Source organism: Marmota marmota, unplaced genomic scaffold, assembly GCF_001458135.2.
Source record: "Marmota marmota marmota unplaced genomic scaffold, marMar, whole genome shotgun sequence".
NCBI lineage: Eukaryota > Metazoa > Chordata > Mammalia > Rodentia > Sciuridae > Marmota > Marmota marmota.
The window spans coordinates 15758447-15773917 of record NW_026000240.1 but is presented as its reverse complement, the minus strand read 5'-3'; the positions used below and the strand labels follow the sequence as shown (position 1 = coordinate 15773917).

At 50.1% G+C, this 15471-nt stretch overlaps 1 protein-coding gene across 3 annotated transcripts in view; it reads right to left on the bottom strand.

The window, feature by feature from the left end:
* Positions 1-372: 372 nt before the first annotated feature.
* The window catches only part of Schip1 (schwannomin interacting protein 1), a 99482-nt gene continuing 84383 nt past the window's right edge, over positions 373-15471 (bottom strand). For all 3 annotated transcript variants that reach the window (XM_048794650.1, XM_048794651.1, XM_015486951.2), the window contains exons 3-7: positions 9275-9392; positions 8099-8296; positions 7270-7393; positions 4600-4693; positions 373-993 (exon numbers count right to left, since the gene is read on the bottom strand). In XM_048794650.1, coding sequence (XP_048650607.1) covers positions 942-993; positions 4600-4693; positions 7270-7393; positions 8099-8296; positions 9275-9392 — 586 coding nt within the window. In that variant the 3' untranslated portion in view covers positions 373-941. The remainder of the gene's footprint in view (positions 994-4599; positions 4694-7269; positions 7394-8098; positions 8297-9274; positions 9393-15471) is intronic.

Below are 15471 nucleotides of genomic sequence, written 5' to 3'. Positions count from 1 at the left end.
CAATTCTCCAAGTAAACCTGTGTAAACCCTACCATCAATGTCCATGGCCCTGACTCAGTGACGAACTGTCTTAAAATTTCCTCCACCAGATTAAGTAGTCTACCTTTGAATTCAGCCTCACATTCAAACCATCACAAGGAGCATGATGGAGGCATGAGGGGTCCCCCCAAAGCTCCCATACTAATGCTGGAATATTCAGAGGTGAAATGATTGGATTGCGAGAGCTGTGACCTGATCAGTCCACTTGGCAATCTGAAGGCAACGAGTTTTCACGGACTGTGGCTCGTAGGTAGGGTGTGCAGTTGTGAAGGGGAGAAGAGAGAGAGAGAGAGACAAGCCGGCTATTGTTAGTGAGCAAGAAGACATATCATATGAAACAAAGTTTTAATTTTATTTTACATATTTATACATAAAACTTCCAAGAAACCTTCTGAAGCCAACAGAATGTTAATAGCACATCTGAAAATGAACTTCAGGTAGTCAACATTCACAAAATGTTGAGAACTGATTAAGATACACGTTAAGGAGAGCTACGACTTCACTAGGAGGCAGGCATGTATTTTGACTTGTATAGCACCGTCATTTACAGTTCTTAAAACTACAGCGAAGGATGAAGTAGTCAATGCAAAATACCGCTCCAACCGAAAACCTCTAAACAAGTAAAAATAAAGTTAAAACCACCCTCGGATCAACCATGGTTTGTGATGGTGTAAGTACTGTACATTTTTTTTTGTAACAACATTTTATTAAAATGCCTGATATTAAGTGGCACAAGTAAAAAATTAAAATAAATTAAGAAGCAAAGGCCGATCACTGGACATGAAGCTTCAGACACCATCCATGAATGACAAGGCTGTTGGTCTATCTCTGTGCCACCTTCAGCAACAGCACTGCAAACCACAGAGGCAAAGTCAGCTCCGCCGGGCTGTGGCGGGTGGCTCTCACTTGGCAGGCATCTTCTCTGCCATGTGCTTCTGCTGACTCTCAGCATGTCTGTGAAACGAACAACACGACTATTTAACAAGAAAGACCAGACTGCTTTCCAAGCAACACTGTGATCTCCTCGGAACTGAGCTCCAGAGTTGCTCAAAACGAGACGTGCGAATCAAGGAGATGTGCTTTATTCCAACCGACCTGACCTCTTTTATTTCATGCCCTGTACATGATTCCTTTCATTTAGTAAGCTGGTAACCTGAGGTGGACTGATGGGTCTACCCTTGAAAACAAAAGTGCTGTGTTTAAAAATGAAGAGAGGAAAGTATGATTTTAGATTGGGTGACAGTTCTCTCACCTCGGAGGCTGTAATATTTTCTGACGCCAGTTACTGCCTGATTTCCTTCTTAGAAAACCCGTTGGTGTATTGGTGTATGCTGGTGCGTGCGCGCGCGCACACACACACACACACACACACACACACATGTGTATGGGTGTAGGTTCCAGCCCTGCTCTAGGAACTGTGGTTTAATTAGCTACAGGGCAGGCTTAGCTCATTGGGCATTAGTGTATTTCCTTTAGTGTGTACCTTTAGTAACAAACATTTAAAAAGGGCCTTTGACGTGTCAGGCATGGCACCTGAAGCTGGGATTTCCTGCAGGGCAGGAATGGGGGTCTCTGTTCTCATGGGAATATGTTACAGGGAAGATACAAGAAAGGAAGAATAGCAAATAAGAGAAAGGCAGATAGAAAATAAGTGTTAAGCAAAAAGTCACCGTGAGGTGCTGTGACCGCACACACACACGCACTCCCAGACCCAGAACCCACGCCAAGGACCTAATTCCCTCTGGCATAGCCAGTGTCCCACAATGTCCCTGTGGGGGTTAGTGCCTCTCTATATGCATGAGTTCTCCTTAGCTGGGCCCAGGGCACCGTCACGGCGGTGGGGTGGGGATGAGTCTTTTTATTCACCAAGCTCTGCTGCACCATGAGCCCAGAGTTAGCTGACCCACCAGTTGGACAGCAGGGACAAAGGGTGGCCTGCAGGGTGGACACATCCCATAGCATGGGGCTTTGTGGGCTGAAGACAGTGGTTCTGAAGGATGAATATAGAAAATGATAAGTTAGCAAGAGATTAAAAAAAAAATGTCTCAGGCTGTGGTTTGCAGCTGTAATAGCGTTTAGGGGCAGGCTCTGTGTGCTGCCTGCACCCAGGGAGCTGGTAACATCAAGCCTAACTCCCGGGCTTAATGCAGAACATTCAGCGCCTCTGGTGCAGGGAAGACAAACTGCAAATACTCTAAAAAATAAGGAAGTAAAATAGCAAATAAGAGAAAGGCAGATAGAAAATAAGTGTTAAGCAAAAAGTCACCATGAGGTGCTGTGACCACACACACACACGCACTCACAGACCCAGAACCCACGCCAAGGAGCTAATTCCCTCTGGCATAGCCAATGTCCCACAATGTCCCACATGCAGCAGCCCACAATAAATGGTTATGTCCATCTAAGAGTAAAGGATCTCAGGGAAGGACGCTGTTAGCTCTCCACTTTTTAGAAACATCACCCATTAGTAGACCTGCCACGGCCCTGGGTATGTGCAAGAAAGAACAAGGGTCACTTTCTCAAAGTACCTAATGCCTGTTGCTCAAGCAAAGTCAGGGAAGTTCCTAGAGCAGGGCTGGAACCTACACACACGTGTGTGTGTGTGTGTGTGTGTGTGCACAGACATACACCGATACACCGACGGATTTTCTAAGAAGGAAAACAGGCAGTAACTGGAGTCAGAAAATATTACAGCCTCTGAGGTGAGAACTGTCACACAATCTAAAAGGAGGTGTCAGAAGTCCTCAAGCACTGAGTAGTCATCGCTAAGGGAGGGCCACAGTTGAAAGTCAAGTCTACCTTGGATCAGGGAGGGTTCTTTAAAGAGGCTAGCACCAGGGGAGTGCCAGTGTCACTTGGGAGCTTAGAATTTCTGAAGCTCAGGACCCATAAGACAGCTTAGTAAGACCCTGTGTCCAGGCCCCCAGGGGACAGCTGAGCCAGAGCCCCTGGGGTGGGACCCTGCAATCAGTTTTTTTCCTGGGTGGCTCCCATGTGCAGCCAGATGTGATGCCCAGTGGCTTGGACTGAATCTAGAATGGCTGGTGGAGAACAGCCGAGGGAGAGGTGAGCCTATCAGCCCACAGCTATGCTCCTGGCCTTCTGAGGCTGTGGGGCTCTGAGGCAGCTGCTGTTGGCATGTGTAAGAACCCCTGGGCTCCCTATAGTAGAAGGCTGTGGAGATGCCATACCCCAGCCTCCTGCAGGACTCCCCAACCTGCAAGGCAGTGATGTCTCTGTTCTTATCCCGTGGCTCTGCCTGCACGCCCAGGACCACCCCCCTTAGAGGTGTCAGGAGGTACACTGCCACCTGAGTGTGAGCCAGACCCTGAGAGGCAGGAGAAGCCCCGTGGTGCCCCTTTGTGTGAATGGGGCTGTGAGAAGGGCACAGGAAAGGCCTGCATCACAGCGAATCAGAGAGTGCGGAGGGTTGTGGAGTGTCAGAGAACGTAGGTCCTGGTCATGTATTTCACAGGCGTCCCATGATCTCATTATCTAAATGTGAGCTCTCAGATTAACCAGAGGGGTCTGCTGTACAGCTGCTGTTCACGGTGTCTGGATGTGTCTGCAGGTGGCAATAGTGACATCTGAGTGTCACTGTGAGTTCTTGATGCTGGCAGACATGCTTAGAGGGCATGAGAAGACTACAGGATTTTTAAAAAGGGCCTGCATTAGCTCTGCAGCATCCATTCTGCTACCAAAACTCTTTATACAGCACACACTGGTAGCGGACTATTGAACCCCATGTTTTGGGCTAAGACATTCCTGCGGGAGGTGCCAAGAGCATCCGTGGGAGGATTCTGGGCCTGCGGTCAGCCCCCTGTGCTGTGAGACGAGTACTGGTCTTTCTCGGGGCCTCTACTCTCTGAGCCACATTTCTGGTATCAATAGCAATTATTATCTCCTGGCTTAGGGACTTCATGCGCACCGTCTCAGGACAGGTGAATGGTAAACATGAAGTCACGAGAACTTATATGCAGTTCATGTCCCTCACACACGTAACCTATGCTGCTCGTGCTTGATGAGGGATGCATATGCATGGCGGGGTTTCTATAAGAGAAACTACTAGGAAATGGAAGAGGCTGACCATGCAGGCTGGCTTCCTCATCCCCCAGGAGGGATGCATTCTTTACCTTTTCACAGAACGGCAGGAGGAGCTAGGAACTCAAGTCCTAGAGCTTCTTATGTGAGAAGAATCTGGGGCACAGGGCTGTGGACAGAGGCCAGAGTGTCCCTGCCTCCTGGGCATGGCAGGGGCGCACTGACCACCCAGCTGCTCATGTGCTGGGAACACACCAGCATGGAATGGCTGAGAGCCACTACTAGGGGACAGTCTTCCAGCATAAGGTCCTCCTAGGCTAGAGCTGTTCCCAGGGTTCAAGAGAAGTCGTGAGAAGTCAGAACGCACAGACACTTCATCACGGGAGGAGGACACTGCTAAGATATTTGCTAAGGATGCACAGGAGCTGCGTGCATGCAATCAGGAGGTGACCTTCCCCAGGGCCTGCTCTGCCCCCATGGGGGCTTCTTCCTGCTTGTGGAGAATGTGACCAGACCTACCTGGTCAGGTCCTCGATGTCCACCAACATGGCATCTTGCTCTGTGTGCAGCTCGTCTCGGATGAGGAGCAGCTGCACCAGCTCTTCGTTCAAGCCTGGGGCAAAGAAAGGACACTTAGAAATGGGTCCAGCTGCATCCGGGTTAGAACATGTGCTGTCTGCAGCCCCCGAGCGAGCACATATGACCCGCGAACACACACACAGCCAGATATCATGGCAGACACCACAGAGATTCACATTCTCGTGCTGACTTCCCCTAAGCCAGGGAGCAGTCATCAAGAGGGCATGTGACCTGTCCCCAAGCTGTGAGGTGCTAAAGGAAAGGAATGGAGCCAGGAGGATAGGTGGAGTCTCCCTGTCCATTGCTCGGGACCAGAAAAGCTTCAGATTTTAGGTTTTTTTTTTTGCATTTTGGAATATCTGCATAGATTTTACCTGGTGGAGAAGCCCTAATTTGAAAATCTTCAAACTGAAATTGCTCCAAAATCTAAAGATTTTGAGCAATTTGGAGCACTGTGGATTTCAGATACAGAGATGCTCAATCTCTCTCTCTATATTTTTTTGGGGGGGTACCAGGGATTGAACTCAGGGACACTCAGCCACTGAGCTCCATCCCCAGCCCTATTTTGTATTTTATTTAGAAACAGGATCTCACTAAATTGCTTAGCACCTTGCAATTGCTAAGGCTGGCTTTGAACTTGTGATCCTCTTGCCTCAGTCTCCCAAGCTGCTGGGATTACAGGCGTGCATCACTGTGCCCGGTCTCAATCTATATTTTCAATTACATTCATATCACAGTGGAAGAAGAAATTATAGCCAGGCATAGTGGTACACGCCTATAATCCCAGCGGCTCAGGAGGCTAAGGTAGGAGAGGATTGCAAATTCAAGGCCAGCCTCAGCAACTTAGTGAGGCCCTAAGCAACTCAGTGAGACCCTGTTGCAAAATAAAAAAAATTGAAAGGGCTGGGATGTGGCTCAGTAGTTAAAGAAATTGTTACTGGTACAAAAATAAGTTGTTAGGGTGGGCTGGGGTTGTGGCTCAGTGGTACAGTGCTTGCCTAGCATGTGTGAGGCACTGGGTTCCATTCTCAGTACCACATATAAGCAAATAAATAAATAAAGGTCCCTCGATAACTAATAAAAATATTTTTTAAAAAACGTAAGTTGTTAGGGAAGGGTGGGATTCTGTTTGGAAAAAAATGTGAATGACGCATCTGGAGCATATTAAGTTTCCACCTTCACCTTCAGGATGCTCCTGCTGCACTGAGAGTCAGAGGGGCCCCTGGGCACCTGATAGATGCATCAGACACCCAGCCAGAGGTGGCAGGCGTGACAGAGGTGCAGAGCCTTCCTGTACATCCCTGGTGCAGCCTAGTCTAGGAAGACAGTGGTGGGTCAGGTTTCAGGGATAGCTGGGTGTGTAAGGCCTGAAGAAATAATCCCTGAAATCTCTGGACAACAGGGAAGACATGCCTCAGACTAAACACAGGGTGACAACATGAGTAGGTAGAGAGTCACTAGTGACCTACCCGACGCCATGCCCTGGGCCAGTGTGGCTCCTGCTTCTGACAAACTCCAACAAGCGTGGGCTCTCTCTGGCTTGTCCCCCCCAGAGAAGCCAGGAACAAAGGCTGTCAGCCCAGGCGTGGGGAGGGCCCTCACTGAGCTTGAGCTCCAGGTAGTCTACAGCCCCTGGAGGTGTTCAGACAGGGCCCGGAAGTGCTCTCAGAGCCCTGCTCCCAGTGGGTGCTGCCTGCCCTTAGCTCAGGGAGCTTCCAATTTAAAAACAATGGGAATGAATCACACAAACAGGTCTAAAATTTCACTTCCTGAAAAGGACGGGATGGTAATCTTATTTACAAATCTCAGGAAGATGATTCATGATAAAAATCTCAGAAATCCCCCTCAGTTCTTGAAAGAATAACACTCCTAGTAATTAATCCTCAACCGACATTAAAATGGAAGCATGGTTTTGTAATCCTGGGAATCTATGGTTTCTTCGTCAAAATCTTATATCTAATCTTTTGACTTGAAAACCATCAGGACTGTTTTAACTTGGTGCTAAACATGTATTCAAACCTCTGGGCCACAGAACTTTTTTTCCTAATACGAGATTTAAGCTTTTATTATGGAAAACTTAAAATTAACACAAAAGCAGAGAAAAGTTCAGTGAATCCCAATGTACTCAACCAGCTTCATCAGCCTCCTGCCAACCTCGTGTCATCTAGAACCCTCCTCTGCATCCTTCAAAGCAATTTCAGATGCTGCACCATTGAACCGTCAAGGCTTTGGAATCCATCTCTAATACTGAATATGGGAGCCCATGCTTAGTCACCCCATAATTTTCACACATTGGTAATATATACTTTCAGGGCCTAGAATCCCACAAAATCAGTCTAATTTGATTTGACTGAGATGATGCCTAAAACACATGTCTACACCAGGAGGTCTAACTGTGCGATAAGTGACGTCATCTAACGCACCACGTGTGGAGGCAGATGTGAGTTTAAAGATAACGTGCTGGGAACTGGGAACTCCAAACTCAAACAAGAGCCTGACAGTTCCCTTCCTTTCCCCATGAACAAAGGAGGCACCCCAAGAAACTCGGCACAAAGGCACCAAACCCAACAAGGGGCGCCGACTACCAGGTTCATGCGCGACGGCACTCACTTTCAATCTGGGAGTGGAGGTCATTGACGATCACCTGCAGCTGGCCCAGCGTCATGCCGCGCAGGTCGGCTGGCTTCAGGCTCCTCTTCATCAAGCACTCGCTGATATGGGGCAGATGAGGCAGCTGGAGACGGGGAGAACCCGAGGAGTGAGTGGGCGCATGCAGCCTGAGCACATCTCAACTCAGGAGACCCACCATCCCTTCCGGCTTCTGGGGCCTCACCCATCACACTCCCTGTGGGCCACCCACACAGAGTGCTTGGCCATGGGCACTAAAGCCTTCTGCCTGGTCTTAGCATGAAGGATTACCAGGGACCAATGACACCAACATGGGTAGGACCATCGACATAGCTGCTGCTTAGAGGCTCACCCCACGCCCTGCGCTTGGGACACCACCAGAATCCTCTCTTGCTCTGACCCAGAAGCTACCAGCCCTGTTTCACTCCAGGGCCCCACAGCAGGTCCACAGCAGGACTGCACCAAGTCACAGTGGTCACTGCAGCAACAGTGAGTCTGTTGCAGCCTCTAGTCCTGTCCTGAGGCTGCTTCCCACATGCTCCCAGGGTGGCTCAAGCCGCCCCTAACAAGCAGCTCTGAATCAAGAGCTTACTTTTGTGAAAGCTGTTGCATGGTCTTTCAGCACAACGATCGATAGAAATAAGAAATGAGCTGCATTATTTCTCAGGGACAGTACTTTTGTGAACTGCCCCAGAGAAACCCAAGTTTGCATCACTTGGGGAAAGGACAGGGGCAGCACCAGACTCTTGTGGCTCCCCTACTCCCCACACACGCGCACACACGCACTTGCAGCCCAACCACTGCCACATACCAGATCCGCCACGGGAGACTTCTTCCTGTTTTGCTTCTCCACCTCCACTTGCATCTTGGCCATGGGCTTGGCCATGGCAAGGGCCATCTTGGCTTCAGCCTGCAGTTTCTTTTGCCTTGTGAGGAAGTCCATGTCGTCCAAGGACTCGGACTCCTCCTCAGTAGTGTCTCTATCGGAATAGGAAGAGCTCTGTTTGCTCTGCGAGGGAAGAAAGAGCAACCTGAGCTTCCCAGCCAGTCACGTCCCGCTGGTAAAGGCCCAGCCTTCCCGGGGCTGAGCGCCCTCTCCACCAGCTCTGCTCTGTTCCCTTCGACCCGTGTCAGTCTCAAGTAGCAGGAAAAGGTCTATTTTAAAACAGGCTCTGACTCTGGCATACATTAGTATAATCAATAACAGGGAAAAATACTATCAGAGCGAAGGTGGTGTGCGGGTCCTTGGGCAAACAGGACTTGGGTATCCAGTGATATCTGAGGTCGCACCGCTCAGCAACCAGCACAACCTCCTACTCGCTGGTCTTTGGTAGAGAGGGTGAGAGACCTTCCAGAGTGGAAGAGCTTCCAGCAACAAGAACACCACTGTTGGGCCAACTTACGCAATCGTGGCAAAGAAACGAGTCCCATTCCAAGCCCAAAGAGGAAGGATTCTGAGCATCTTTTCCCTTTAAAGTTTTAACAGCGCATCTGATCTCTCTTACTGTCTAACATAAAAGTAGTCCTTAACTTTAATAATGTTTACGTATCCTGATTGTGTCTCAACTTCTCCTTTTCCATTACTGTCCAGTTTTAAAAGCATGCGATTCACAGAAATGTTTTTTTTCCATCTCTGAACATTTGCTCCTGACTCAAGACAGAAAAACAGCCAAGTAGCCACAGACCCAAGGGCACCTCTGCTCGGAGCAACAGCTTGCCACAGAGAATGCGGGTGTCCAGGCTTGGCTGGGAGCACGGGCTTACCCTGGGGGATGAAGGAGTGTCTAAACTCAGCTGGGAACACAGGCTTACCATGGGAGTAAGGAGGTGTCTACTTTGGCTGGGAAGGGGAACATGGGAGTGTCTATGCCTGGCTAGGAAGGGTAGGGGGCACATGTGCTAGGCCTGGAGGGGGAACGAGGAGGTGCCTATGCTTGGCTGGGAGGGGGACGGGGAGCACGCGCAACCGCCTGGAGAGCAGGCTTACCACGGGGGACGAGGGTGTGTCCAGGCTGGTCTCGGTCTTGCTGTCGTCAGCATCACTGTCCTTGTCGCTGCCGCTGTCGTTGACAAAGCAAATCTGCAGGTTCATCCCACTCTGGAGTCTGGAAAGAAATGGGACACAATTCTACTTAGTGGTTTGTCACTGCAGGGGACAGCATTATCCGAGCTGCCAACAGAGGTGGTTTTGCCTATTCCTCGTGTGGAGAAACGGCTGACGATACTACCCTCCGCTTACAGACCACTTGCTAGAGGACTCCTGATATTCTATTCATTATTCTACACCAGGTTCATGTTATGTGAAAAATGATTACAGGCCAGACATTATAGTACCCAGAGTAACACCAGAAGAGTCAGCACCCAATACAAATGTGCTGAGCCACTGAGTGCACGGGCTTGTCAATCAAGATGAATGGGGTCCTTGGCCAAATAAGGCCACCTTGGTGTCCTCAGGGTGCTGTCCTGGGAACCATGCAGAAACTTACTAGCCAGCATCCAAGGGCAGAGCTCTTGAAGACAGTCCTTTCTGGCCCAACAGAACAGGGTGGTCTAATGGAAGGCTTTATTGTATGGTAGTTGCCAAAAGCCAGTGTCAACTGGCTAAGAGAGAACACCCCAGGTTCACCCCAGAGAAGTACAAGGGAACTGCAGACTCAGTCCCCAGGCCTGGTCTCAGGGCAGCAAGCTGCAAAGGCCACCCCCTGCACAGGTCTCCAAGCAGAGACCCCTCAGAGCCTGGCATGGGCACAGGGGCCCTGGAGCTACAGGAGGTGTGAAGGGAAGCCCAGCTGGGGACACTGTGGGTGTGACTGTCCTGAGCTCCTTTTCAAGTTGAACGCCTTCCAGTACTAGTTGGTAACAAAGCATTTTTTAAAAAGTGATTTCCCAGCATCTCTAGCAGCCCAGCCTCGTGTGAATGTAGGGGCATCAGGGGGGCTTCTGGCAGGAAGGGAGCCAGGAGCACGGCTCAGCAGGGTTAGAGCAGAGGACACTGAGTTTGCTCTGGCAACTTTACTGCCACAGGAGAAAGGCGGAGAGGAGCTTATTGGACGTTTGGCACTTGTTTTTTTTTTTATTTTTTAGTTTTCGGTGGACACAACATCTTTATTATTTTTTTTATGTGGTGCTGAGGATCGAACCCAGCGCCCTGCGCATGCCAGGCAAGTGCGCTACCGCTTGAGCCACACCCCCAGCTCCTGGCACTTGTTTTTGAACCTTAAAATTCTAGTGGTAGGGACGCATCACAGACATTGCTCACATGATGCATTTAAAGTGCCTCTGTGAAAATAACAGACCCCAGAAAAGAAAATGAAAACAAAAACAAAAACATCCAATTTAACAGAGGCACAATTATGAAGGGTGTGCACTGCCACCTATTGTCACATTCCATAATGACTGGAAGTTTCAGCTTATTTCCCCTTTAAGGAAATCCACCTTGGCCCACAGTACTGTAGGTGAGGAGGGCCTGGCACAGGGCTGCCTTCCTGGAGGAAGACACAGGTTCCCATGTGATCAGCCCAGGGCTTGCAGTCAGAAGGACTGAGGGTCCAAGTCCTCACTTCCTCCCCAGGCACAGCACATCACACTGCTATGAACCTCTTTCCTTGGGGTGAGTGACACACACTTCACTGTTGTGCAGGAGGGACGAAGAGGCTTTCAGAACCTGGCACAGGTGTGTCAACTGTCCTCTCTCTTCTCACGGGAGCTCTGGACCAAGGAGCACAGGCTTTTTAGAGGAGATGTGACTTTCTAAGGGGACCTCTTGAGCCACTTGCTCAGGTTCCACTTGCCTGTCTCCAAAATCCCTGATGCAAAGTCAGTTCCGAAAGAACATCTTCAGCTCAACCACAGGGTCCTTCTGCTCGGTCGGGATTCACCTCCTTTTAACTTTCTTCTACTGGAGGTGTTTCTTGGGGCCATCTGTTATAGTCAGGTTTCCTTTTGATCCACATGAACTAAGTTTTAAAATTTTAATATCTGTAGAGGGCCTAAAACTAAAATGAATCCATTTTAAATCATAAAACTCAAGGTCTATGGTTTGGAAGATGATGAAAAAGAAACTTTGCAAGTTAAAAACACACATTTTTAAAGGCAAGCCTAATTTGAATCTAGGATTATGCAGCTTTTTCTATTTGTTGAATAAAGTCTTGCAAGAGCCAGGCCACTGGATATACAGATTATAAAAATATATACATAAAAAAACCCAACATAACATCATTCCAAAGCAAAGCCTAATTCTGAAGAAAGCTGACTTTAAATTCTGCCATTCTGCATCACAACTGGCCTTCTATTAAGGATCAGTCGGTACCCACATTGCCCATCTAGGCCATTTCTAACTCAGGAAAGGAAAAGGGAAACACTTAGCACCAGGTGAGCTGAGAGGCCACCCAGGAGAGCCAGGACACCACCCGGGTACCAGCTCATCACCCTGGGAAACAGCAGGGCTCCATACAGGGACACCGACCAGAACTCACAGGAAAGGCACGTGCAGGAAACACCGCAGCCAGTGATCAGGAGATTTGGTAGAGACATCTTAAGACCGGCTCAGGAGGGATTTGATTGCTTTTAGCCTGCAAGTAGGCTTTAAGAGGAAGGCGGCTCTGGGTGAGATTCAGCCTGACCGTGAGGTGAGCCAGCTACCCAGCCCACTGAAGGCCTGTCTGCCACAGGCTGGGGAGCAGATGACCCTCTGGAGGCTCACTTCTGAACACTGCGGTTTCCGGCTGCAGAGCATCTGGCCTTACTCTCAGCCAATCTCAGGCTGCAGGGGGCTGACTTGCCTGCACCTCTCAAGCAGTCTATGGTGGGAACAAAGCAAGATCCTCGTCTTCTTGTTCGCAGACGTCATCCACGGTATCTACTGCCAGGCTCCCTGGTGTTCTGAGTGGCACTGGGCAGGCACAACCTGCAAACACACCTGGCTTTCTGCTGCTGGTTGGTTTTACTTCGGGAAGGTTTGAGTCCTGGGTAGCCCAGAACCCTCCTCTCCTCAGGTACCGAGGTGACTCAGCAGCACCAGGGCCACTGACAGGGGTGCCGGAGCCTGGGAAGAGGGTATTCTTTAGTGGAGGAGGCTCAGAATCTGAGAAGATGAACTAGGAACTCCTGCAGACAGCAGCGGGAGCAGAAATGGCCTCCCTGGGAGGTGCCCAATGGCCAGTGCTGGAAGCACACCGAGTGGGGGCCGTTCAGCACTGACGTCTGCTCACACTCATAGAGAACACAACCATGGAGGTGCAGCCAGGCGCAGTGGCCATGACTGTGATCACAGCAACTCGGAAGCTGAGGCAGGACGATAGCAATCTCAGGACCAGCCTGGGCAACTCAGCCAGGCCCTGCCTCAACATAAAATAAAAGGGGCAGATGGAGCTGAATGGTAGATGTCTGCCCAGCTTGCTCGAGATCCTGGGCTCACCCCAGCACTGCAAGATAGAAACAAAACACCCTTGCCGACGCCCAGCTGCCACTGCCAGAGTGTTCTTAAAACACGTGGAATTGAAGAGAGATGAGAGCCTCTTGGCACTAAGGGAATCTCAGAAATGCAGCCAAGCGGTAGATGACTTCGTATCAAGATGCCACTCCCTTCAAAATGCAGGGACAAAAAGAAGCAATGTGACTACTGACAGAACTCAGCTGCAGAGGACATCCCAGGGTAGGGACCTCTGGGGGTCAGGTCTCTGTCTATGGCCCTGGAATGTGGTGACCCAGGGCTGGAGGAGTCCAGCTCTGAAGCTAAGAACCATTGGCTGCTTTCTGGTTTGGGAAATGGAGATCCATCAGCAGCTTGGATCATAAGGTGCCAGGTTCTTAGATAGACTTAAGGTGTCAGGTTCTTGGGTAAACTTTCCTGCCTCAGTTTACCTCACAAACCGGCTATGCTGAATTCTAGTTTGGCGGTATGTTCACTTCACTCTCCCTAGGCCACATGCTCACTCAGAGGAGCCAAGGACCCCAGCCTTGTGACAGCCAGTTCTTCCCTCCCCCACACCCCCAAAGTGTGACCTTGCCACTTCTCCCTGTGCCCACCCTGGGTGACCTTGTGACTGGCTGACAAAAGGCAAAGGAAGTGAGCTGCCTCCAGCTCTAGGTCCTTGGGGACTCTGCCCTCCTTGGGACACGTCCAGGCTGGCCCAGGGACTCGAGCACAGAGCTACATCCTGCAGGTGTCCCAGCAGGTTGATGCCTGACACCCATGAGGGCCAGCCAGGAGCAGTGAAGGCCCCTGCTGCCCTTGGACTGACCACAGACTCAGAAGAGAGCCTTTCCACACAGGTCAGAACAACCCTGCTGACTCCAGCTAAGCCCTGCTGACCTCCTGCTCATGGGGGTGGTTCCTGACAGTGCGCCCTGCCTGGAGCAAGAGATGACCTGTGCATGACTCTTGGGCTGGACATGTAACTTTTGACCTAGTGGCCTTTCCCTCATGCTACTCCTGACCTTGGGGTTAGATTTATGCAATCCTGCTGGCAGTGTGATTTCAAAGGGCATAAACGTTCTGTAGTTGTTTATGATTTCAAGATAATTCTAGGGCTCTCCTTAGGAAACATAGCAAGAGGAAGCTTCCTGTGTGCCTGCAGATTTTAGGTCCGTGTTGTGCATTATCTGCCTACAACAGCATAGCCTGTGAGCCATTTGTCACTCAACATCCCCAACTAGTCTGTGGGCATGATGCATTAGTCAAAAGACTTTACATATAATGAATAATTGCTCATATTTTCATACTATATTTTTTTCTGATTTTTTTCTGAGAAGTTCAAAGGAGACAGAACATAAAATATGGATGGTAATCACCCAAGGGTCTAAACATATTTCAGAATCCGTCATGAAGGAAGAGTGTGGGAACAACTGAAGCTTGGGAAAGCTTTACACACTGTGGAGGCGCCGCTGCGGGGCATGCGGGGCTGATCAGACAGGTGCTACCGCTTGTGGTAAGCTGAGGAACACTCTTCCAAACCACGAGCTCTGCCTCTTCCTTTCCCTACTGACTACTCCATGCGGACACGTCCCAGGAATCTCGGAAATACCTACAAGTGTTCAAAAAAAATAAGGAGAAAAGCAAAGCCAGGTTTCTGTTTGTCTACATGTGTGACTGGGAAAGCCAGCTGCCGCATCCACTTTGCTGTGGTGGCCCGTGCTGAGTTTCTCTAGCTCAGGTGTGTGATGCTGCAGGCCGAAACCATGGTGGACTTCTGAAGAATGTTGTGTGCAGCTGCCAGTGCTGCTGGTCCCACTGTGTCACCGTCACACAGAGTGCTGTGAGTGATCTGGACAACTATGGAGGCAGGAAAAGGCCTGTTCAGCTAGTGCCCACAGCTCCAGGTCCTTGCAGGGCAGGGGTGAGTGGCAGCTGACCAGGCCCCAAGACTCCTAGTGTTCTTATCTGGGCTACTCCACTCATTTGTTCCTGTTGGCTCCTAAAGTCATTTTAGGCTCATGACCATCCGGTATGTGGACACTTGGGAGTTGAGCCAGAATCAAACCAGGACTTCTAACAAGTCCTGAGTGCCTGGATCACGCATTGCAGTGTTCGAGCAGAGATGTGGGGAACGCATAACCCCAGCAGGGATTCACATTCAGCAGACACTCCCTGTCTTACCTAGGAAGAGACAAACACTTGAGCTGCTTGGATAGTCATAAAGCAAGGTCCCAGAGCCACGGTGCGGGGGGGGGGGGGTGAAGGCAGGAGAGCTGGGACAGCACCCTGCAGCAGTTATATGTCCAGAGAACTTCAGGATTCCTCCTGTGTGACAGGACTCTGGGTGGAAGGCATCATGTCCCTTATAGCCTGTCCTGACCCCCACATCTGTGATTTCTGCAGCAGAGCTGGGGGTTGCAGGTGTGTGGACAGCCCTTCTGGGCTCCCTCTTCTGAATCCTCTTGGAAGGCTGGTGCTGGACTCTCCCACATGTCTGTGCTCAGAAGACAGCTCCTGAGCACCCAGCCCTTCCTGCCACAGAAATGTCTCTGGCCTAAGTGGCTCAGAGGAAGGGGAACAGTCTTGGCCTGGGAGAAGCATCGCCCTGCAGCCTGACCCGTCTCCGGAGAGCCGTAAATGCTCATGTTCCTCAGGCAGCTGGTGGTTCTTATTCCACATTAGCGTCCATTTCCTTCACTAATGACCACTTCCCTGTAATTGAATTTGGAATTATAAGACCTTAAGGTTGGGAAAACACATTTCCAACA